This window comes from Myotis lucifugus, unplaced genomic scaffold (genome assembly GCF_000147115.1).
Source record: "Myotis lucifugus unplaced genomic scaffold, Myoluc2.0 scaffold_451, whole genome shotgun sequence".
NCBI lineage: Eukaryota > Metazoa > Chordata > Mammalia > Chiroptera > Vespertilionidae > Myotis > Myotis lucifugus.
The window spans coordinates 56,345-79,932 of record NW_005871499.1 but is presented as its reverse complement, the minus strand read 5'-3'; the positions used below and the strand labels follow the sequence as shown (position 1 = coordinate 79,932).

General features: G+C 37.7%; 2 protein-coding genes across 4 annotated transcripts in view; one reads left to right on the top strand and one right to left on the bottom strand.

Moving 5' to 3' along the window:
- INTS13 (integrator complex subunit 13) overlaps positions 1-656 on the bottom strand; it is a 30,742-nt gene extending 30,086 nt beyond the window's left edge. Inside the window, exon 1 of the mRNA XM_014445430.2 lies at positions 638-656. The gene's annotated coding sequence lies outside the window, so the exon portion shown is untranslated. The remainder of the gene's footprint in view (positions 1-637) is intronic.
- FGFR1OP2 (FGFR1 oncogene partner 2) lies at positions 59-22,372 on the top strand. Of its 3 annotated transcripts, none has more exons than XM_023744343.1 (7): positions 59-306; positions 7,132-7,280; positions 12,161-12,278; positions 13,748-13,890; positions 16,646-16,759; positions 18,374-18,404; positions 19,266-19,379. In XM_023744343.1, exons 2-6 carry the CDS (start codon positions 7,146-7,148, stop codon positions 18,374-18,376), a joined length of 513 nt encoding a protein of 170 aa, XP_023600111.1. In that variant the 5' UTR covers positions 59-306; positions 7,132-7,145; the 3' UTR covers positions 18,377-18,404; positions 19,266-19,379. The 3 variants fall into 3 exon arrangements, with proteins under 3 accessions (XP_023600111.1, XP_023600110.1, XP_023600109.1); XM_023744341.1 differs by lacking the exon at positions 18,374-18,404 and adding an exon at positions 20,370-22,372 and having other exon boundaries at positions 60-306; XM_023744342.1 differs by lacking the exons at positions 16,646-16,759; positions 18,374-18,404 and adding an exon at positions 20,370-20,543.
- Positions 22,373-23,588: the final 1,216 nt, after the last annotated feature.

The window sequence follows — 23,588 nt, the reverse complement described above, 5'->3', positions numbered from 1 at the left end:
AGTCAGGGAGAAGCTGCAAGTAACTCTCTTGGGTCAGCCCCCCCACGGTGACGCAAGGAAGGAAATCTCGCGAGGTTGGAGTGCTGGTGGGAGCGCTAGTCGGACGCGGTTCCCGGTCCAGTGATGGGGCCGAGCCCTGCGGACCCCCCAGTTGCCCGCCGACTACCTCAGCCTTGTTCTAGGTCTGCTCGCTGAAGACGCTGAACAGGCGGAAGGACTCTGTCCCCTCGGGTGCCTAGGTCCCCGTTGGCAGAGGCGTTGAGTCCTGATCGCCACAGCTGACGGCTGCGAGGGACTGAGACCAGAGTAAGTGGAATAAACCCGGGGGCCAGAGCAGGCGGAGGGAGCCGTTAGCTTCCTTTCCCGGGGTCGCTCTGGTGCTTTGCTCCTCCTGAGCTACTGGTCGCCCGGCCCTCGGCGTTGCCCCCCGCCGGTTAGCCCCTCCGGGGAACCGAACTTCCTCTCCCCGGCCTCCGGTCTGAGCTCCTCTTTCCGGGGCTGCGGTGCGGAAAGTTTAATGAAAAGCTTTGGCCCTGGCCCTCGGGACACACCTTCCGCCTGTTTTCTTGCTGCCTAACCCACCTGGGAGCTCACCGTTGAGGGGAGGGAAGGGGGACCCTTTCGGTTTTCACTTTACCTCTTTGCAGCATAGGACATGGAGAACTCTTTTCTCCTTCTTGAAACTGCCCTCCGAGGATTGCTACTCCTTCCCTGGTTTTCTTCCTGCCCTTCTTCTGCATCCCATGAGTGATAGTGGGTCCAGTCCTGCTGGCCAAGCTGGGAACCTGCGTCCTTGATTCTGCATTTCCACTCGCACTGCACTATGTCATTTCTTCTTTCCCCAGAATGGTGCAGGTGCCCTCCCCCAGCTAAGCTTCCCCGCCATCATCCTTCCCAGTGAGTTATCCTTCTGAACTACACATCTGTTTATGTCGCTGCCTAAACTTTTTCAGTCACGGATTTTGCCGACAGAACTGATTTCTGATGGTTAAGCAGCACCATTCAGGACCTCTTACTATCAGTCCCAATCTAGTTTGCCTTCTTAGTCTCGTCTTGCTTCTCCAGATACCTTACTATCTGAACACACCAGGCAGCTGGCTGTAGCCCCAAAGATGTCGTGCATTTTCACAGCTGTGTGCCTTTGGCATTTAAAATTATATATATATATATACACACACACATATACACACACACATACTAGAGGCCCAGTGCACAAAAATTTGTGCACTGGGGGTGGGGGGAGGGTGTCCCTCAGCCCGGCCTGTGCCCTCTCACAGTCTGGGACCCCTCGGGTGATGTCCACCTGCTGGCTTAGGCCCGCTCCCCTGGGGATTGGGCCTAAGCTGGCAGTCAGACATCCCTCTGGCAGCCCAGGAGCCTTCGGGGGATGTCCACTTGCCAGCAGGGAGCGGACCTAAGCTGCAGTCGGACATCCTTATCGCTGCTGAGGAGGCGGGAGAGGCTCCCACCACCACCACTGTACTGGCAGCCGTCAGCCTGGCTTGTGGCTGAGTAGAGCTTCCCCTGTGGGAGTGCACTGACCATCAGGGGGCAGCTCCTGCATTGAATGTCTGCCCCCAGGTAGTCAGTGTGTGTCATAGTGACCAGTCATTCCCAGTCTTTCTGCTGTTAGGGTCAGTTTGCATATTACCCTTTTACTATATAGGATAGAGGCCTGGTGCACGGGTGGGGGCCGGCTGGTTTGCCCTGAAGGGTGTCCTGGATCAGGGTGGGAGCGCTGGGGTGCCTGGCCATCCTGGATGAGGGGCTGATGGTGTTTGCAGGCTGTCACACCCCCTTCAGAGTGGGGGTCCCCCACTGTGGTGCCCTGGCCAGCATGGGTGAGGGGCTGATGGGTGTTTGCAGGCTGTCATACCCCCTTCAGGGTGGGGGTCCCCACTGGGGTGCCTGGCCAGCCTGGGTGAGGGGCTGATGGCTGTTTGCAGCTAATCACACCCCCTTCAGGGTGGGGGTCCCCACTGGGGTGCCTGGCCAGCGTGGGTGAGGGGCTGATGGCTGTTTTCAGGCTGGCCACACCCCTTTTAGGGTGGGGGGTCCCCACTAGGGGTGCCTGGCCAGTCTGGGTGAGGGGCTGAGGGCCATTTTCAGGCTGGCCAAGCCCCCCCGGTGACGGAAGCTCCCTGCCTCTCCTTTTTTTCTTTTCTTATTTTTATTCTGGGATTTATTTACCTTCTATAATTGAAACTTTGTAGCCTTGAGAGGAGCTCAGAGCCGGCCAGGGCGGGCAGGAGGGAAGCCTCCTGCTGGCTCTACCTCCGTGGCCACAGCCAGCTGAAAGCAGGTATCTGGGGTTTATTTACCTTCTATAATTAAAACTTTGTTGCTTTGAGTGGAGCTCAGAGCCGCCCGCGGCGGGAAGCTTGGCTTCCTCCATCATTGGGGCAACCAAGCCTCCTGCTTGCTCCAGCTCCGTGGCTGCCGGCTGCCATCTTGGTTGGGTTAATTTGCATATAGTCGATCGGATTGGCTGGTGGTTTAAGGTATAGCAAAGGTACGGTCAATTTGCATGTTTGTCTTTTATTAGTGTAAAAGATATTATTGATTTCAGAGAGGAAGAGAGAGAGATGAGAGATAGAAACGTCAATGACGAGAGAGAATCACTGATCGGCTGCCTCCTGCATGCCCCACACTGGGGATTAAGCCCACAACCCAGGCCTGTGCCTTGACTGGAAATCAAACTGAGACCTCCTGGTTCATAGGGCCACACTCAACCACTGAGCCACACCAGCTGGGCAGCTCTGTGCCTTTGTATGTGCTGTACCATCTATCTAGAATGCTTACTCTTTTTTTATTTTTTTTTTGCCACCTATCAAAACCCAAGTCATAGATCATTGTCACCTCAGACTTCCCCAGGTGACATTGATAATACCACTGTGCTCCCAAAGCACTTGAAACAATTCTGCAGTATTTATTAGGTGGTATTAGTTGTTCATATATGTGAGCTTGAGTCTGGAATCATGGCTAATTCATCTTTGTAGCAAACGCTAGTCTAATACTTGGTGCCTAGCAGGCATTATTTATGTATACACCTATATAAAAATAATGTAATAGTTCTAAAGATTCACCATAGGAGTCCTTAGTGCTCTTAAAAATCATATAATTTTTAGACCTAGCCGATTTGGCTCAGTGGATAGAGCATTGGCCTGCAGACTGAAGGGTCCCAGGTTCGATTCCCAGGAAGGGCATGTACCTTGGTTGCGGGCACATCCCCAGTAGGGGGTGTGCAAGAGGCAGCTGTTCGATGTTTCTCTCTCATTGATGTTTCTAACTTTCTATCCCTCTCCCTTCCTCTCTGTAAAAAATCAATAAAATATATTTTAAAAAAAGAAGAAGAAGGTGGAACAGTTGGTCAGAGGTCACTTTCTAAAAAAAAAAAAAAAATCATAGAATTTTTAGAGCCAGAAGGAAAATTGTATATTAGCTAAATGGCCACTGACCTGTTTTTTGGTGTGTGTGTGTGTGTGTGTGTGTGTGTGTGTTTTTAATTTTAATTTTTAGTGATTTCAGAGGAGAGGAAGAGAAAGATAGAAAATCAGTGATGAGAGAGAATCATTGATTGGCTGTCTCTTGCATGCCCCACACTAGGGATCAAGCGTGCAACCCACATATCCCCTGACCAGGAATCAAACCATGACCTCCTGGTTCATAGGTTGATGCTCAACTACTGAGCCACGCTGGCGTGGCGACTGACCTGTTTGAATATGAGGAACAGTGGACCGCTAACACACAAGTAGTTGTATTTGTTGATTGAGATTATACATAATGGCAAAAAACTATGCTTTTAAATAATTTTGTATTTTGTTATTCTAGTATGCGTCTATATTTGAAAAATAGTGGGATATATGTGTGAGAGAAATATTTTAGACTACAGACTGTGTTTGGTGTATGCAACTCTTCCAATGGCTCCTTGGCCCATTGGTTAGAAATCACTGGTTTAGATTAGGTTATTTCCTTCTTGAATTGTCATATCTTTTTGAACGTATATGTAACCTATATTTAGCCACAATTCTAAGGTAGCATGTGATTTTAAAACATTATTCTATGCCCCTACTTCAAACTCTATTCCGTCCAACCTTAAAAATTCATCTTCATAAAGGTGCTTCATAAACCCTCAGACATGTTCATTTCATCATTTTCAAGAACTGAAAATTTTCTGTGCTTTCAAATACCCTGATATGTCTGTATAAGCTGATTATTTTTATATATAAGTTACATGCATTTGTCTTGATTTTTTTTTTAGAATGTAAGTTTATGAGAAAGCCATACTATGCCTTTTTATTTTCCTATTCCATGTCTATTGTCTACTAATTGACATTAGAGGTACCTGCCTGAGCAACCCAATAAAAATTTTTAATTAAAGTAGATTGTTGATATTTGAAGACACTCAGTGGCATATCGGTAGTCACAGTATTTCTGTATGTCCAACTATAGGATACTGAATTTTTGGGTAAAAGAGAAAGAAGAGTGACTTGAATTTCTTTAAAATTTTGTTAACCAAAATCTAAAATTAACAGCTGTCAGTTGCTGTCATAGGTGGGTGGTGGTTTCTCTTTTATCAGCAGCAGAATGTTCTGAACCCGCTGCCAGGAGTCTGACTGTCAGTGTCTTTGGGTGGTAAAGTAGGCGAGTATATAGCTAATGCAGGGGAAAAACCTGCTTTAGAAAAATTTCACCTGTAATTTGGGCCCACCTATAGGAGATAATGTAAGTAATAATTAAGCATGATAAAAATAGGTAGATAAATTGGGAATACCCCTTTTAAAATGTTTTATTTAACTGGAATATATTTTTTTAAACTTGTTAGAGAGGTTGGAAACAATCTCCCTCCCACTCCACTTACCGACCCAAAAAGAGAGGGGAAACACAATGTTTTTCAAAAAAGGTGGCAAAGTTAATGCATATTATAAAACATTCTAAACTTTTCTGTGGTTTCACATACAGGAAATGAACATGCAGATTCTTAGAAACTCTGTGTCACTGTTTTTCTGAAATGCTAATAAAACAATGCTTTGAATTACCTGATGTTTAAAATTCATTTCTCAGAATAGCATTATTTTTATAGTTACAAAGCAAAATTTAAATATAGTTTATTTTGATAGTAGTATTTTTTTAGCAGTCTAGAGAATACTTTTTAAAGTGAATGTTAATTGTAATTGAGAAAGCCTATCAGTACACATCCATTGGTCTTATAATTAACTCTAATGTCTAGTAAAAATGGATGCTAGGCTTTTACTAGTTATAAGAAAAAATATTTGAGCCCTGACTGGTTTGGCTCAGTGGATAGAGCGTCAGCCTGTGGATTGAAAGGTCTCAGGTTCGATTCCAGTCAAGGGTATGTACCTTGGTTGTGGGCACATCCCCCGTGGGAGGTGTGTAGGAGGCAGCTGATCGATGTTTCTTTCTCATCGATGTTTCTAGCTCTCTATCCCTCTCCCTTCCTCTCTGTAAAAAATCAATAAAATATATATTTTTAAAAATTTTGAAATTTTGTTATTTTATTCTTCATTTACACTCCCATTTATTTTCTAGTGCTGGCTTGAAATGCAATTTTTATAATATTTTGGAAGACCTGTTGGTGAAATAGAGTTGGGGAATTTGCTCTGTTTTTCCAGCCAGGAAGACTGAGATAGTTTTTATTTATCTAAAAGCAAATAGGGTCCTGGGATCCACCTTGGCTCCTGAGTAGAGCACTAGCCTGGGTATTGGAAACTCTATTTCTGGTACTAGCTTGACTCCTTCCTTGCTGCATGGTGCTGTATTCATTTCCTTTCATTTGGAATCCCTGAGTCTTTCCTCATTGATAAATGGGAATACACTTGTCCTGTTGACCAAAGGACATTATTAGGTAGTAGTCCTCAGGTTCAGAAAGCTACTAACAGTTTGAATTAATTAAAATGATTATTTAGCAGTTTTATTTTATTCTACAGTGCTCTAGAGGTCCATTTGGATTGACTTAGGTTAGAGAGAAGGCTAAGACTAGGTAAACCAAGTCTTACGCTTGTGGGAATGACAATCATCAATAAATCAACAAATAAGGATGTGAAGAAAAGGAAACCCTCATACACTGTTGCTGGGATTGTAAACTAGTACAGCCCCTAGGAAAAACTGGAGGTTCCTCAAAAAATTAAAAATAGAGCTGCTATACAATCCAGCAATTACACCTCTGGGGAATTTATCCAAAAACAAAACACTAACTAGAAAGATATATTAATTGTATGTTCATTGCAGCATTACTAGTAAGAGCCAAGATATGGAAGCCACCTAGATGTCTAACAATAGATGAATGGATATATATAAATCTCATGGTGTGTGTGTGTGTGTGTGTGTGTGTGTGTGTGTGTGTGTATAAAAGGCTAAGCGGCCATCCAACCAGTAGCTATGATACGCAGTAACCACCAGGGGGCAGACTCTTAACGCAGGAGCTGCCGAGCTGCAGTGACTTGGCAGCAGTAGTTCTTGGGTGATGCACCCGGGAACCAGAGAGGAGGGAGCCCGATACCTGGGTGCATCACCTGAGAACCTCCCTCTTGCGATCCAGGACCCCTCAGGGGATGTTGGAGAGCTGGTTTTGGACTGATCCCCACAGGCCAGGCCGAGGGACCCTACCTGCCAGCATGACACATAGAGGCCACTTTGGCTGGTCAGTAGTGTGTGTGAACATTATCTCAGGTCACCTGACCAAGCAAAAGCTAGGAAGGATCTTATAGTCAGATTGACCACAGAATACAGATTAATAAAGTGACATCTTTCAAAAATGACAAGATAGGGAATGGCTTCATAAAGAACACTATTTCTGTATGATATAAAATGTATCCATTGGATGTTTACTTTTTTTCCCCATCATAAATTCATGGTATTTTACATGCATTTTTATTATGTCTGCAAATTGTTTGCATATATTCTAATTTTTTCAAATATTATAAATTCACTTTGTCTTGTTCCATCCTAATAGAAGCAAAGCTACGGGTGTTCTTAAATGTTTTTCTATCCCCTTGCAGTGAACAGTCCTGTAACAAATTTTGCTCCAGAAGCATATCTCTGTGAACATGAAACTAAAATAGGATGATATGCCACCTTTGTTTTGAGTCTTGATTTTAATTTTTATTATAGGTATTCCTTTAGAAATGAGTTGCACAATTGAGAAGGCACTTGCTGATGCCAAAGCTCTTGTTGAGAGACTGAGAGATCATGATGATGCAGCAGAATCTCTGATTGAGCAGACCACGGCTCTCAACAAGCGAGTAGAAGCAATGAAGCAGGTTTGTTTTTTTTTTCTTTTTTGTTGATTTCATTTTTTAAAAAATCAATCATTGATATTTATGTATTGTTTAAATCACTAACTTCTGCTTAATTAGAATGTTCTTTTTAAAATTTAAAGGTAGCTTGACATGTATGTTTCAATTTTACTTTATAATTTTTTGTTTTGCTCAGGTGAAATATGTATTTTATATATATTCTAAAATCTGTAGACTTGATCACAATTTTTCTGACAGACACACATTTGAGTTTATAAAATACATGAATTTATTCAGTCCAGATACATTTGGCAAAGACCAGATAATGTCATTTACCAGTATAGACACATTTTGCTCTCATATTTTTATAATGTGGAAATGTTTATGTTTTTCTTTATAAAACTAGCTAGATGATGTTATTTAACAATTTTTTAAAATAATGCAGAGTAATATCTACTTTATACCTTTTGCAGTTATTGCATTTATATTTGCTACCTTGCCAGTTAAAGAAGAAATGAAAAGGGCTTCACTCTCGTTATCCTTAGTGTTATGTGTAAGGACTTTCCAATGGGCCATGGAGTTTAGCTACCATTTAAAGCTCTCTTCTGATAAAAATTTTTAACTCTAAGAGAATTATAAAAGTTCTGATATTATGAAATCGGTAGGGGGAAATGTATATTCATAGCCTACTCTCATGAAATTCATTCATTTTTTAAAAGGAAGCAACCCTGGGATCCTGCTTTTATCAAAACTGGAAATAATGGAACAAGTTTACTTCATTTGTTTTGCAACTCTGTTGCCCTAAAAAGATTACATACCTCCTTAACTGTGTAGCTTGTCTTATGTATTCCAGTGAACATATATCTGATATTGAGCTGTGAAAAGAATTTGACAACTAAATTTAGAACCAGCAGTGTTATAATGACTGTGTTACTTAGTGGCTCATAAAAATGCCTTGAAAATAAAATTAGATTCCTAGTTATTTAAAAAAGATAATAATTTTGCACATATTATTGAGATAAAACTTACATACCATAAAGTTTAACCTTTTGAAGGGTACAGTTTATTGGATTTTAGAATATTCCCAGGTTGTGTAACCATAATCACTAATTCCAGAATATTCTCATCACCCCAAAGCCCCATTCTCCCTTCCCCAAGCCATCACTGATTTTTCTATCTCAATGGATTTGCCTATTTTAGACATTTCATATGAACAGAATCTTGCAATGTTGGGCTTTTTGTGACTGATTTAACAATGTTTTCAAAGTTCGTCCATATTATAGCAGATATCAGTGCTTCACTCCTTTTTATTACCAAATTAGAGGCCCGGTGCACGAAATTCGTGCTGTCGGGGGTCCCTCAGCCCAGCCTGCACCCTCTCGCAGTCAGGGAGCCCTCGGGGGATGTCCGACTGACAGCTTAGGCCCACTCCCCGTAGGAACCAGCCTAAGCCAGCAGTTGGACATCCTTAGCACTGCTGCAAAGGCAGGAGAGGCTCCCGCCACCTCCGCTGCACTCGCCAGCCGTGAGCCCGGCTTTTGGCTGAGCGGCGCTCCCCCTGTGGGGATGCACTGACCAGCAGCGGGTAGCTCCTGCATTGAGCGTCTGCCCCCTGGTGGTCAGTGCGCATCACAGCAACCAGTCGTTCTGCCATTTGATCAATTTGCATATTAGCCTTTTATTCTATGTAATTCAGTTTGCATATTAGCCTTTTATTATCCTATACTAGTAGCCCAGTGCACAAAATTCGTACACATTAAAAGGGAATTAATTAGCGGAAATATTTTAATATTGCTATTTGCCCTTTCTCTGTAATAGAAGTGTGAGAAATGAAAGGAAATTAGTAAAATGTGTATGAAAATAATATGTAAATTTATTAATAAATAAACAGTAACAAAAGGATATAACAACAGAGATATTATATAAAAACGACAAAAACATGGTATGAAAACAACAAAAACACAGTGATGCAAACAATGACTGATAAAGTGATTAAACTAATTCTAATATCTCCCTGTACACCACATTAAGAGTGAAAACACTTTCAGAGTGCTTGACTAATTTCCCTTGTGCTGAAGTATTTAGAACTTTGACTTTAACATCACATGCTCTTCTAACTCGAGAGAAAGCAACATGTAACTGACCATGTGTGAAAACGGGTTCAGGTAGGAATATGCCTATTCTATCTAGAGTTTGTCCTTGTGATTTATTAATAGTCATCACAAATGCTAGCATCACAGGACACTGACGTTGAATCAATTTAAATGGGAGGCCAGTGTCAGATGGGGACAAATCAATTCTTGGAATCAGAACAACCTCTCCCTCTGCAGATCCTGTTAATACTTCAGCTTTGATAATGTTAGGTCGTAATCTTTTGATAATAAATCTGGTACCATTACAAAGACCCCATTTACTATTGAGATTTCTCAATAGCATGATGATTGCACCCACTTTCAATTTTAATTTATGACATGGCATTCCCAAAGGAGTAATACTATTAAGAAATTCGATGGGAAAATTTTCCTTTTCAGCATCATCTGTGGAATCAATGGAATCATCACTCACATATGTGTGAAAATCTCCATCGAGTATATCCAAAATTTCTTCATTTACTTTTTGAACATGCTTATTTTTTGGACAAAGAATTGCACGTTTAGATATATTTTTAATATTATCTATAGATATAGTATTTCCAAAGGTAGCTTCAATAATAGATCCATTACAAATCATTTTACAGGGGATTTCAATAATGTCCATTCCTAAATGAAAACTGCTATCAAGTTTGCCATCTCCAAGTTTTATTAACCATTCACTATAAGACATATTCCCTCCTCCCTGCTGTCAGGGTCCAGGGTGCAGGTGAATGGGATTCCTGGCTGGCGTGCTGCTGACAGCAAGCTGACCAACAGCTGATTCCACAAGGAATGGGGCTCCCTCCTCCCAAATTTATCTTAGTAATCTGTCTATGGCGTTTATAGCATGACTGGATGCCATGGTGCATTCATCAATAATGAGAAGTTGGACCTTTTTAATAGTTTTAGCAACTTCACTGTTTATATCGAGTCTAGAAATTGAAGTTTCATTTAGTGGAATGGGTAATTTATATTGGGAATGAAAGGTGCTTCCACCAAGAAGTAAATTTGCAGCAATTTCTGTAGATGCTGTGGGTAAAACAGTACTACCACAACCTCTAATATAATGTATTAAAACTTTATAAAGATATGCCTCCACGCTCCTAGGGCCAGTTCCTGCCTCAAACCTCGCCCTCCTGGGAAACAGCTCAGGGTGGGTGCAGCCCTTGGCAACACGACCCAGGACTCTGTGTCCAGGCTCCAAAAGCCGGTTCCTGCCTCAAACCTCACCCTTACCAGAAACAGCTTGGGGAGGGCACAGCTGTGGCTAAGAGGACCCAGGACTTAGTGCGTCCACCCTCTGAGGGCGGGTTCCTGCCTGAAACCTCACTGCCCTCATGGGAAACAGCTCGGGGAGGTTGCAGCCGTTTCCAAGACAACCCCTGCAGGACTGACTTCCTTCCGGTTGGTCGAGCCTCGGTCGTGATGTTACACCCAGGGTTTTTATATAAATAGATAATTCAATTTGCATATTAGCCTTTTATTCTCATATATAATAAAAGGCTAATATGCAAAACGACTGGCAGAACGACCAGTCACAATGATGCGTACTGACCACCAGGGGGCAGGCACTCAACGCAGGAGCTCCCCCCTGGTGGTCAGTGCGCTCCCACAGGGGGAGCACCTCTCTGCCAGAAGCTGGGCTCACAGCTGGCCAGTGCAGCGGTGGTGGCAAGAGTATCTCCCACCTCTGTTGCAGGCAGTGTTAAGGAGCGAGGGGTCCCGGACCGCAAGAGCCCCTGACTGCAAGAGGGATGTCTGACTGCCAGTCTGACTGCCAGCTTAGGCCTGATCCCCCTGAGGGGTCCCAGACTGCAAGAGGGTGCAGGCCGGGCTGAGGGGACCCCCCCCCCCCTCAGTGCACAAATTTCGTGCACCAGGCCTCTATATGGGATAATATTCCATTGTAAGGATATGTCACATTGTGTCTACTATTCATCAGTTGATGGACATTTGGATTATTTCTATGTTTTGGCTATTATAAATAATACTGCTATGAATACTTTTGTATAAGTTTCTGTGTGGACATGTTTTCAGTTATCTTGAGTATATAACTCAGAGTGGAATGGATGGGTCATATAATAGCTCTGTGTATAATTTTTTGAGGATCTGCCAGACTGTTTTTCATAGTAGTTACATCTTACATTCCCATCAATAATATATGAGGGTTACAATTTCTCCACATTCTCTCCAACACTTGTTATTTGTCTTTTTTATTAAAGCCATCCTAGCAGTTATGAAGTGGTATCTTATATTGAATTGCATTTCCCTAGTGACTAATGATTTTAAGCATTTTTTCATGTGCTATTGGTCATTTGTATATTTTATTTAGAGCATTGTCTCTTCAAATCCTTTGCCAGTTTTTCCTCCAGCTTTATTGAGATGTAATTGACATAAAACATTGTATATGTTTAAAGTATACAGTGTGATGATTTGATACACATATATTGTGAAGTGATTGCCATAAGATTAGTTAGCATTTCCCTCACCTGACATAATTACCTTTTTCATGTGTGTGGTGAGAACATTTAAGATCTACCCTCTTAGCAACTTTCAAACACACAATACGTATTGTTAACTATAGTCACCATGCTATACATTACATCCCCAGAACTTACCTTATTTGCCAATTTTTTAATTGGGTTTTCTTATTCATTTAGTTGTGAGAATTCTTTATATATTCTGGATACTAGACCCTTATCTGATATATGACTCAGATTTACATTTTCAAATATTTTCTTCCCACATGTTCTTTTTTAATATTTTCATTAGTATCAGGAAGAAATTCAAGAACTTAATGAAGTTGCAAGACATCGGCCACGGTCTACATTAGTTATGGGAATCCAGCAAGAAAACAGACAAATCAGAGAATTGCAACAAGAAAACAAAGGCAAGATATATTTATTACTACATATAGCAAATCAAAAGAGAACTTTGCTTCCGGCTGGCATGGCTCAATGGTTGAGCATTGACCTATGAACCAGGAAGTCACGGTTCAATTCCTAGTCAGGGCACATGCCCAGATGGATTGTAGGCTCCCTCCCCAGTGTGGGTCATGCAGGGGGTAGCCTATCAGTGATTCTCTCTCATCTTTGATACTTCTGTCTCTCTCTCCTCCTCCCTTCCTCTCTGAAATCAATAAAAATATTTTTTAAAAAGAGAGAGAACTTTACAATTGTACTGTCAACTTGGGATCAATTAATATTGTCAAACATGGGAAAATAATTAACTAAATTTACTTTTTGATGTTAATGTCATCTCTACTTCATAGGTCTATTGCCCTTTTTTCTGTTCTACATTTGAATGTCTGCCTTGCTTGGAGTCATCTTACATTCTGACTTTAAATATTCAGTTTGTGCCATTGTTGTTACCTATGAAATAACTCAATTTTATTCTCTGCAATCCCACCACTTTGTTCCCCAGCTTAGGTGTTCATAGTCTCTTCCTGAACTATCCTAATTCGTCTCCCTGATTCCATCCCCTGCAGTCCATCTTCAACACTGGCATCAGATTGATTTTTTTAAATTATCTGATCATATTATTTAGCTTAAGAACCCTCATTGTACAACATCAGGTCTTCAAATAACATCAATTTGTTCATTTCATTATATAGTTGATGAAATGCTATAGGAAGTTAACTATTTTTTATGTCATTTAGTCTTTGGTAAAATTGATTTTGTTATATGTCATTTTGCTTAAAGTCACGGAACCTGTTCGTTTCCTTGTATACTTATTTCTTTATCCAATGGCCTTCAAAGTCAACTCCAAGCCTTCTTTTCTTTCTTCTTCTTCCCATACCTCTCTTCTCTATGAAACCTTTGCTTTTGCCATCCCAAACTAGTTCCTAAATGTACTGTCACTTTCATGCCTCCCTGCTTAGAATGTTTTTTATTTTTCAGCTCAAGGAATGCAGGTTCACCTCAATACCATACTTCTGTGAAGCTTTCACCAATTTCTCTTCACAGACTTCTCATATATATTTGAGTGGAGCGCCTCTCTGCACTTACCACATTGTATTACAATTATTTATGTATTTGTTTTCTCGACTACACTCTGAGCTCCATGGCCTTTTGGTTTTCCTAATATAGAGCATCATCTGATACCTAATTGTTATTCATTGAATGGGTATTGAAATGATTCTCAAAAAATGAGTTTTAATGGTAATTTAAAAACTAATAAAGGACTTCATTTGGTATCTTTTATTTCTATACTATCCTATATAGCTAGATTGTAATTCATCAGGTTTTCTTTTTAAAATACCCTCTTTATAAGTTGCTTTTTTAATAAAGTAATACGGAAGAGAATATTTTATACATCTTTAACTCAAGTTTGAATAAAATATACTGTTATTCTTGATAGAATTACGTACATCCTTGGAAGAACATCAGTCTGCCTTGGAACTTATAATGAGCAAGTATCGTGAACAAATGTTTAGATTGCTAATGGCTAGCAAAAAAGATGACCCGGGTATAATAATGAAGTTAAAAGAGCAGCACTCAAAGGTAATCCATTCTATAAATATAATTGGAAATGGAATAGAAGGACAATTGGTTAACTTATTTTTTTCATTTCTTGTTATAGATCATTTTATTTTATTTACTCTTCTAACTACCATTGTTCCTAGTAGCTTTAATATATATTAAAAAGTAAACTTTATTTGGGAAATAAAGGTAAGTATTCAATTCAAATTTATTTTTATAAGGTTGTCTGCTTTTAAGAAATATTTCTTTAAATAGATTTCTGTATTGACATCTGTTGCAAAAACAAAAATTGGAATGCTAAAAACTTTTTTAAAAAATTGAACACAGATAAAGATAGATTTGTTTTCCTTAAAACTATTTTCTAAATAAGGCTGATTCATCCAAACTATCATCTTGATTATAATGGAAAGAACAGGGGGTCAGGGAGAGGAAAAGAACCAACATACTAAAAATTTGCTCTCCTCCCCCCAAATCACATATCAGGAACATAATGTTTAGAGATAGCTAAACTGGTTAAAAATTAGTGTTTTTCCTTCTGTTCATTTGTCATTCCTGTGTCTGTTCCTTTTGTGTATGTCCCTTGTGTTTGCTAACAACTGCTATGAAGACAAGTAGAATAATCTTTACCATTTACCTTTTATTTTAAACTGAATTTTAACTGCTGGTATGGAATAAAAATATTAGAATAGATTGTAATTATGAGGCCATTTTCTTTAATGGATAATGGTGAACTAACTATTAGTGGTTATAACTGATATTATTTAAGAAATATTGATTGTTATAAGACATTTTTATCTTTCTCAACTATTGAAACACATTTTAGATTCTTTGAAATGTTTCTTCCATCTTGGGGCTTGTAGATATTTTTAAATTATTAATTCTATTAAAATTAAATACCTAGTAAATAGATCTTTGTGTGACAACTTTGCATATTTGAGGAAGTTAGTAGTCTTGTGTCAAATAGTAAAGTAGTAAATTAATAAATACGAGTTGAATGTTAGTTAATTATGCTGTATTCGTCTCCTAACCAAAAGGAAAATGTTGGATATTTAAGTAGCAATCTTTTGAGTGTAAAATGTATCTATTGTTAATGAGATTATTATAAAAATATTTATATTTAAATGTATAACTTAAGAGGTTTTTTAAAGGTACAAAGATGAATTGACTTAAAAATTATTGTTAAAAGAAATGTGATTTTTTAAAAATATATTTTATTGATTTTTTTACAGAGAGCAAGGGAGAAGGATAGAGAGTTAGAAGCATCGATGAAAGAGAAACATCGATCAGCTGCCTCCTGCACACTCCCTACTGGGGATGTGCCCGCAACCAAGGTACATGCCCTTGACCGGAATCCAACCTGGGACCCTTGAGTCTGCAGGCTGACGCTCTATCCGCTGAGCCAAACCGGTTAGGGCAAGAAATGTAATCTTGAGAAATTTCAGAAGTCCTTCTGTTCAATAATCTAAGAAATAGCCCTGACTGGTTTTGCTCACTGGAGTGTCTGTGTGCGGACTGAAGGGTCCCAGGTTTAATTCCTGTCAAGGGCACATGCCCGGGTTGCAGGCTCAATCCCCAGTGAGGGGTGTGCAGGAGGCAGCTGACCAATAATTATCTCTCATCATTGATGTTTCTATCCCCTTCTCCCTTCCTCTCTGAAATCAATAAAAATACATTTTAAAAAATAAAAATAATCTAAGAAATAAATTTTTAAGATTTAAAGAGAAGAATACTTTGACCAAAAAAAGTGCTTAGCGTAAGATACTGCAGCTTGCTATTCCCATCTGGTAGTAGCTCTGACAGAAGTGAATGTTTTCTGAAACACATGAGATTTTACCATTCACCAGAGAGCTGTTTTATTAATTAGCAAAATGAAACATTTCTTAAGATAGTTGTAAACCATCTTTTTTTAATTATATAAATTAAGTTCGTCATCATATGTGCCAATCCTTACCTTCCATAAAATGACTATTCAGTTACTTGTTATTAATTCTAACTAATACATATTAATGTTTGTGATTTTGATTTTCCCCAAAAAGGAGACACTTTGACTCAATTAAACAAACATCTATTAACATTTGCACTGGCTTAGTTATTAATAATTGGATGAATGAATGAATGAATAAGTTCCATTATTCTATAATAGGAGCTTACAGTGTAATGGGAGATACAGATACAAACATAACTATCAGATATAAGGTCAAATGTGATGAATCCTAAAATAGAGATATGAATTATTACAGGAATAGTAGAGGAAGCAAGATTAGTTCTCATGAAGAGCATCTGGGAAGGAGTAAGGAAAGGAAGAAATCCAACTAAATTCAGTTTTGAATTAATTAGTGGGGGTTGGGCATCAACAAGCAGAGGTAGGTGAGCAGAGAAACTGGTATGATTAAGGTGCAGAAATAGGAGATTCTAGGACATGTTTAGGTACTAGTGCTCTGACATACCTAAACCCAAAAATAATTTTATAACACATTTAGGGGTAACAGAGTCACACATAACAGCATTTTGAAGTAAGAGACCCTTTTGGGACTACTGTAATATAGAATTTTGCCCTTAATCTGAAAGTTTTTGAGCACACATTTAAAAATCAAAATGAGAACTCATTTTCATTCAAATATTCATTTTATTCATTATTTTTGAACAGATGCCTTTTTGGAAATCTTAAAAAAGCAAACATTTCAAACAGTTGGCTAACACGCATGAACTAACACTCATTCAGTTTTTAAATTACGGATAATATCCGTATTAACATTATAATGACTCTGTACTACAGATTGACATGGTACATCGTAACAGCTCCGAAGGATTCTTCCTTGATGCATCTCGACACATCCTTGAAGCACCTCAACATGGACTGGAGAGAAGGCACTTGGAAGCAAATCAGAATGTACACTATATAAAACAGTCAATTTTGGGGGTGCGGATGGAAGGGGGGGGTCCATTTAAAGAGTTTTTTACATTGAATTTTTCTACTAGATTAAATCAGCACATAAATGAAATTAAGTTTCAAAATGCTGTGCTAGCCATGCAAAAATATTCAGTGTAGAAACTTTAAATCTGTCATTGATTCTCTGTGTATTGCATCATACACATCCTGTTAGATAAGGGCAGGCCTTAAAGGTTGTTCAGGAGAGCTTTACATTTTGTTGCCCTTACTGCTGCTGCAAATTTAGTAAACTTTAAACAGTTATTCTCTTTCTGGACATCAAAGATATGTTCTTGGCAGTCATTTTAATCTGATTTCATAAAAATTTTGTTCAAATTATTAAATGAACTGTTTTAACTCAGATTTTTGACAGTTTGTTGTCCTTTAGTTTGAGTTTATAATAAAATGCCTTTGCATATGTGTTATTAAGTGTAGTATAGTATACTCCATTGTGTTTTAGCTGTCTGTCTGTTGTTTGTTTGTTTGTTTGTTTGTTTTTTACCTTACTTATAGCTGGTCTTTATTGAGCCAAATTGAAATAAACCTAAGCAAAAAAGTTACAAGTGAAAGGCATGTCAAGACAGTTCAAGGATTATTTTGCTAACACTTCTTGCCGTTAGTTTTGAAAACACAGGTCTGGCCTCTTGTGCCCAATAAAAGATCTATGATACTTCTCCAAAGATTTTATTGTAATAAGTGAATCATCCATGAACTTGGCCTATAAAAATACTGCTCTGATTGAAGAATTGGGTGGGGTTTTTTTCATGATGATTTTCTTAGACTCTGTCCTGAAGGAAAAAAAATGGTGGTATCTTGTTTTCCATTTTAAAGGCACGGAATTATTTGCTTCCTGTGTAGTCATTTAACCTAGGTCAGTCCCATAGGATATCAAATCATAAACTGAGATAGCTGTTCATATTCAAAATTTTTACTCATTACCCTTATTCAATTTGTCCCTGCAGTTATCTGTATTTAACTTACTTTTAAACATTACATGCTTCCTTTATATTGGGAGGGATTTTAATCATTTTTAAGAATATGACAGATGTTTGTCTTGATATCATTCTTGCTACCATAATCTAATTTGGGGACATCCAATAGAACTTTCTGAAATGATGGAAATGTTCTTTATCTGCACTGTTCAATATGGAAGCTGAGAGCCACATGTGGCTTTTGAGTACTTAAAGTGTCACTACTACAACTGAGGAACTGAATTGCTAATTTCTTTAAATGTATTTGATTTTAATTCATGTAAATTTAAATAGCACCATATTGGACGATGTCAGATCTATATTTTGCCTTTTCTGTGTACTAGAATTGTATAGAAAGGACCTACATTTTTGTTGGTTAAGAAAGTATTAAATGTGTTTGCTAAAGATATTCCTATTCTTCATCTTATTTCCTCCATAGTTTGCTAGTTTGTTTGGTTTTTTGGTTTTTTGTGTGTGTTTTTTTTTGGGGGGGGGGTCCTACTCAAATCCATTCTACCGTTAGAGAATATACAACTACTTAAGAGGCTTAATGTTTATTTGGAGAGCTATTAACTTTTATATTTAACTTTTGGTCTTAATATAGTAAAAGAACCCTCAAGTGCCAGTGAACAATGGTTTGTAGAAGGTTTTCATTTAAAAAATTATTATTCTTAAGTTTATGTTGATTTTAAATGTTTTGTCTGTATCTTTCACTTTGACTGTAAGCTCCTTAAAATCAGGGAACATGTCTTAACAGAATTCATATTTCTGTTGCCTAGTACAGGTGTGCAAAAAAAGAAAAATGAATGGAATTGGAAGAAATTTGTGTTACTTGTTGTACTAAAAAAGTGGATGACTATTTTATACTGAAATTGTATTTTGAAGTTTGCAAAGAAGGCCATTTAATATTTTAATACTTAAAAGCAGAACTATGTTCATTTTACTCAGTATGTATTATCTATTAAGTACTGAACACTAATAGGCAAATATAAACAAGATACAGTTTCTGCTGTCAAAGAGGATTATAATCGAGAAAGTTCTAGATTGGATTGAGATCGATTTTTAGGTATGGGTAGTACAGAAAAGATTTATAAATCATGAAAACTTCAGGGAAAAGAGGTGGAATATGTCAGGAAGTTTTATCTTTCCCATTACTTTGACAAGTCATATAGGTAGGTGCAAAAAAGAAAAGTTGCTGATCATTTGTAGTGAAAGGAATGTGAAATATGAGCTCTCTTCTTACAAGTGGGTTTACTTAAATTATGCTGCTTAGTCTTAATTCTAGTCCTAAAATCTAATTTCAAAAGCACGATCATGGTCAGTCAGCTTTCTTGTAAATATCTGTTTATTATATTAATTACATTCATGTTAAATGGCAGTATGTGAATATTACATTCATATTAAGTGGCAGTAAAGATTTTATAAAGAGGAGAGGATCCAAAAATAACAATAATACAGTATTTCACTAATTTGCAACTCCCATCTCTCTTTTTCAGGAATTACAAGCACATATTGACCAGATAACTGAAATGGCAGCGGTAATGAAGAAAGCCATTGAAATTGATGAGCAACAGGGTTGTAAGGAACAGGAAAGAATATTTCAGCTTGAAGTAAGTTTTAAATTGTAAAAGTAGGTGAAACTGCTCAAAGATCTATGCCAGAAAATATATCCCATAAATCATTGTCCTTTATTTTGTGTAGTGAAAGCATAAACCATTGTTGAATAAGCCGAATCAGTAGAATAGACTTTTGTACTTTAAAAGCTTCATTTTGAAATTATGGTTGTACAGGGCCAAAATTATTTCTCTCTCTAAGCATACAAGATTCAAACTTTTCCAGTAAAGGGCCAGATAGTAAATTTTTTAGATTTTACAAACTAGATAGTCTGTTGCAACTACTCAACTCTTCCATTGTAATGCAAAATTTACAGTAAGATTTAATTTACAGTAACAGACCCCAAGCCAGACTGTAGTTTGCTGATCCCTGCCTTTTACCATTGAACTTAGAAAGTAAAATCAAAGACAGAGTGATAGAGAATAAATTATGAAAATTATTTTTAAATGTGTGCACATTTCTTATAATATCTACCGAAAAAAAGGCAAAGTTGTTTACCTTTTGGTCTAGATTTGGTCACTTACTTTCCTTTTTGAAAAACATCATGATTTACTCAACCAACCCTGTTGTCAAATTCCTGTAAGGTAAGAAACCAGATGGCTTGTCTTGTATTCCATGCTATCATGGAGGTAATAAAAGTACTAAAGTACTAAGAGGTTGTAGTCCCAGGGTATTACTCACAAACTTTCTGAGTGTATTTAAATATAAATCTAGATGTTAAAATAAGGCAATTTCTGAGGGTCTGTCTACAATTATAGCTGCATAAATAAGAAGACTTTGCAGAGGTAGAAGCCATTGAACACATGATTCCTACCTCTTTAAAATAAAGTGTTCTCTGGATTCAGGGTGTCAACTTCAGTTGCATATATATCATTCAGTGCATTTCTGTCAGTTACAGAACTTGCTTCTTATTTGTTATACTGTATGTTTGTGCTCTTGTAGCTGGCTAACTTGGTGGCTGCATCTTTGTCTTTATTTTCTTATAGCAAGAAAACAAAGGCTTGAGAGAGATCCTTCAAATAACCCGAGAGTCGTTTCTGAACCTTAGAAAAGATGATGTATCAGAAAATACTTCCTTGTCAGCATTAGTGACCAATAGCGACCTGAGTCTGAGGAAGAGCTGAAGAGTCTGAGTTTCTTACAAGGCTCCAAATGATCCCTGGGACTGGTCTACTGACGTTAATGAATTAACAGGAAAATCAATCTCACGCTACTCTTTCTTCCCCTTTAATATGTACAGTGCACTGTAAATGACATTTTTAAGAGGTAGCAACAAAAAATGCATAGTTCATGGTTATAGACTTTATTCCAAAATACAGTTGAAAAGTAGAAACAAGAGTTTGTTAATTGCTGAACAAATTGAAGATTTTTACAGTGACTGCTGAACATTTCAAGAGCTTCCAGTAGTGCTGTTGGCTTTCCGGATGATACTTGGAATATTCCCAGTAAATGTGTGGGAATTCATGAAGTTATCCCAATTTTAAAATACACATTTTGCCACAGTTTGGTGAGTGGAAGATCATCATACTAAGTTTTATCCTCCCTGTTTGGTGTCAAAGTTAACAAATAGCTTATGTACCATGAGACTTTAGCTTTAATGATTGCCTATCTACCTTCCCATTAATTTAAATTCTTGTCCAAAAAAAAAAATCAGTTTGAAAGGCTGTAGGAATGTCTTATATACACCATACACAAAAAAGGTAATTTAATTTTAGCTAACTTACTATAATACTCAGCAAACAATTGTCCATAATTGCTAAGCATATGAGATAGCATTTCAGGAATGAAAGAGAAGAAATACTACTTTCTAAGAAAGAAGATCTTATAAGAGACATATTTAGTAGGTTAAACTACTCTGAAAGAATAAGTTCTGCTTTTAAATCATTAATGAAGAGATTTTTCTCTTATGTGGTTGATATTTAAGGATACTGTGTAGCTCATTTAGCTAACAGTTGAAATGTTTGATAAAGCAAGCTAGGTATGGTTATTTCAAAGTAAGTTGGGATATCCTCTGCCTCAGAGTCCCTTTTTTAAAAGTAACTGTTAAGTGAGATAGAAAAAGTAAATTAAAAAAGTAATTTCTGGATCTATTCTTAAAAGCACCCATGTGGTCCTCATAACCTATGAGATTTTTCTTATAACTTTACAGTTAAAGAGGGAATAAAAATCAATGGAGTTAGGAATATTTGTTTTATTTTTTTAATAAAATATATATCCAGTATGTAAATTTTTAAAAGCCACCAAAAATAGAAATGTGCTTTATCAATTGAAATGTAATTTTTTTCTTATTTTTGGTGATTACAGAATAAAAAGATCAGAGAAGTGTCAGATATAAATATATTACGCTCATTTATATTAAATACATATTAAAATTAGCATAATAGAAAATTTACTTTTGAGTATAAATTTGTTAAATATTTACATGGTAATTTTTATGTATAATTTCATATATTGGTAAAATTAAAAACTACTTTTCAGAATTTTTCTATCTTAAGTTTGGGGTAAGTGGGGTTGATAGGGCTGATTGAATAGAAAAGGGCTATTGACCCAAACATTAAATTGATTTTTGTTCTCATTCAGAGGCCTTAATGTTTTATAAATAAATGACAGTTTTTATTTTTTAACTTTTCTATTCGTTTTTGGGAAAGTATTCCTTAATTTGATGGCACACTCATTCATATAGTTTTTATCCCAAGTTAGAATGAAAGAAAATAAGCTACACAGTTGAGATTGTCTGAGGCAGTTTGAGGCAGCTCTATTATAAAACATTACTTGATAATTATTTTTGTAAACCAATAAGTTGAATTAATTTATTCTTAGTCTTCTTACTTGGATATAATTCTAAGATCTTGCTATTTAAAGACATTTACTTTGTCATATAGAAACAGTTCTCCACCCCATACTTTTTTGTTAAGCAGAACCTTACATTTATTCTGAAGGTGTGTAGTGCATAGGAGCCTATTTTATCAATAAAGATGAGTGATTAAAATTGGTGTGCTCTCCAAGTTAATTTGAAAATAATGCTGACATTTATTTTTAGGGTTTATCTCTTCTTGGGGTTTTAATGATATTTAATAACAGGTATCAAATACATCAAGGAGTGAACTTTATACTAAAACATTCTATACAAATGCTGCTATGGAGATAAGTATGGATATTGAATTTTTTTAGTATTATGTTCTTTGAAATGGATAACAACCTAGGACCTCAGAGAATTAACTTGGAAAAAACATGTTTTCATTGCATAAAATTGTAACCCCCCCGCTCCCAAAGAAGAGATCATTGCAATATTAACATTAGAAGCCTCCTGCCAGTTCACCAGAGAAAAATGAGAAGTAATCAGTGATGTACATTTTCTTTATGATAGCGCAACAGCACATTTGGAAAGGGAGTCAGGCATCCCAAATTTTGGTCTGGGCACTATTTTATAACTGACTTCATATAATTGGCTCCTTCGTCAAGGATTTCCTAATTATTCTCACCACAAAAACAACATAATTATGATACGATAAAATAAAGGGTTCAGATAACATGATTTCTGAAGTCCATTCCTGCCCAGCCAGTGTGAATCAGTGGTTGAGCATCGACCTATGAACCAAGAGATAACTGTTTGCAATGAACTTGTATACATATATGCATAACCTGTGTGCACGGACAATGTGAGGGCCTGGGGGGTGGGGGGAGTGGGCTGGAAGAGGTTAATAGGGGGGAAAGGAGGACCTATGTAATACTTGCAACAATAAAGCCTTTTTTAAAAGTAAAAAAAGGATCACAGTTGGATTCCTGGTCAGGGCACATGCCTGGGTTGCCAGCTTGATCCCCAGTAGGGGGTGAGCAGGAGGCAGCCGATCAATGATTCTCTCTCATCATTAATGGTTCTCTCTCCTCTTTCCTCTCTGAAATAAGTAAAAATATACTTTTAAAAAAATAAAGTCCAGCCCTAACCGGTTTGGCTCAGTGGATAGAGCATCGGCCTGGGGACTGAAGGGTCCCAGGTTCGATTCCAGTCAAGGGCATGTACCTTGGTTGCGGCACATCCCCGGTAGGGGGTGTGCAGGAGGCAGCTGATCGATGTTTCTAACTCTCTATCCCTCTCCCTTCCTCTCTGTAAAAAAAATCAATAAAATATATTTTTAAAAAATAAATAAAGTCCATTTGTGGCCTAATATACTAGCAATTTCTTTGTTAAAATCAGTTACTATCTC

What these genes read in the sequence shown, in the direction of transcription:
- FGFR1OP2 (XM_023744341.1), top strand. Translation starts at nt 7,146, where the DNA reads ATGAGTTGCACAATTGAGAAGGCACTTGCTGATGCCAAAGCTCTTGTT. An exon ending in GAGTAGAAGCAATGAAGCAG is followed by an intron (nt 7,281 to 12,160) that starts GTTTGTTTTTTT and finishes TATTTTCATTAG; the next exon opens with TATCAGGAAGAAATTCAAGA. An exon ending in ATTGCAACAAGAAAACAAAG is followed by an intron (nt 12,279 to 13,747) that starts GCAAGATATATT and finishes TATTCTTGATAG; the next exon opens with AATTACGTACATCCTTGGAA.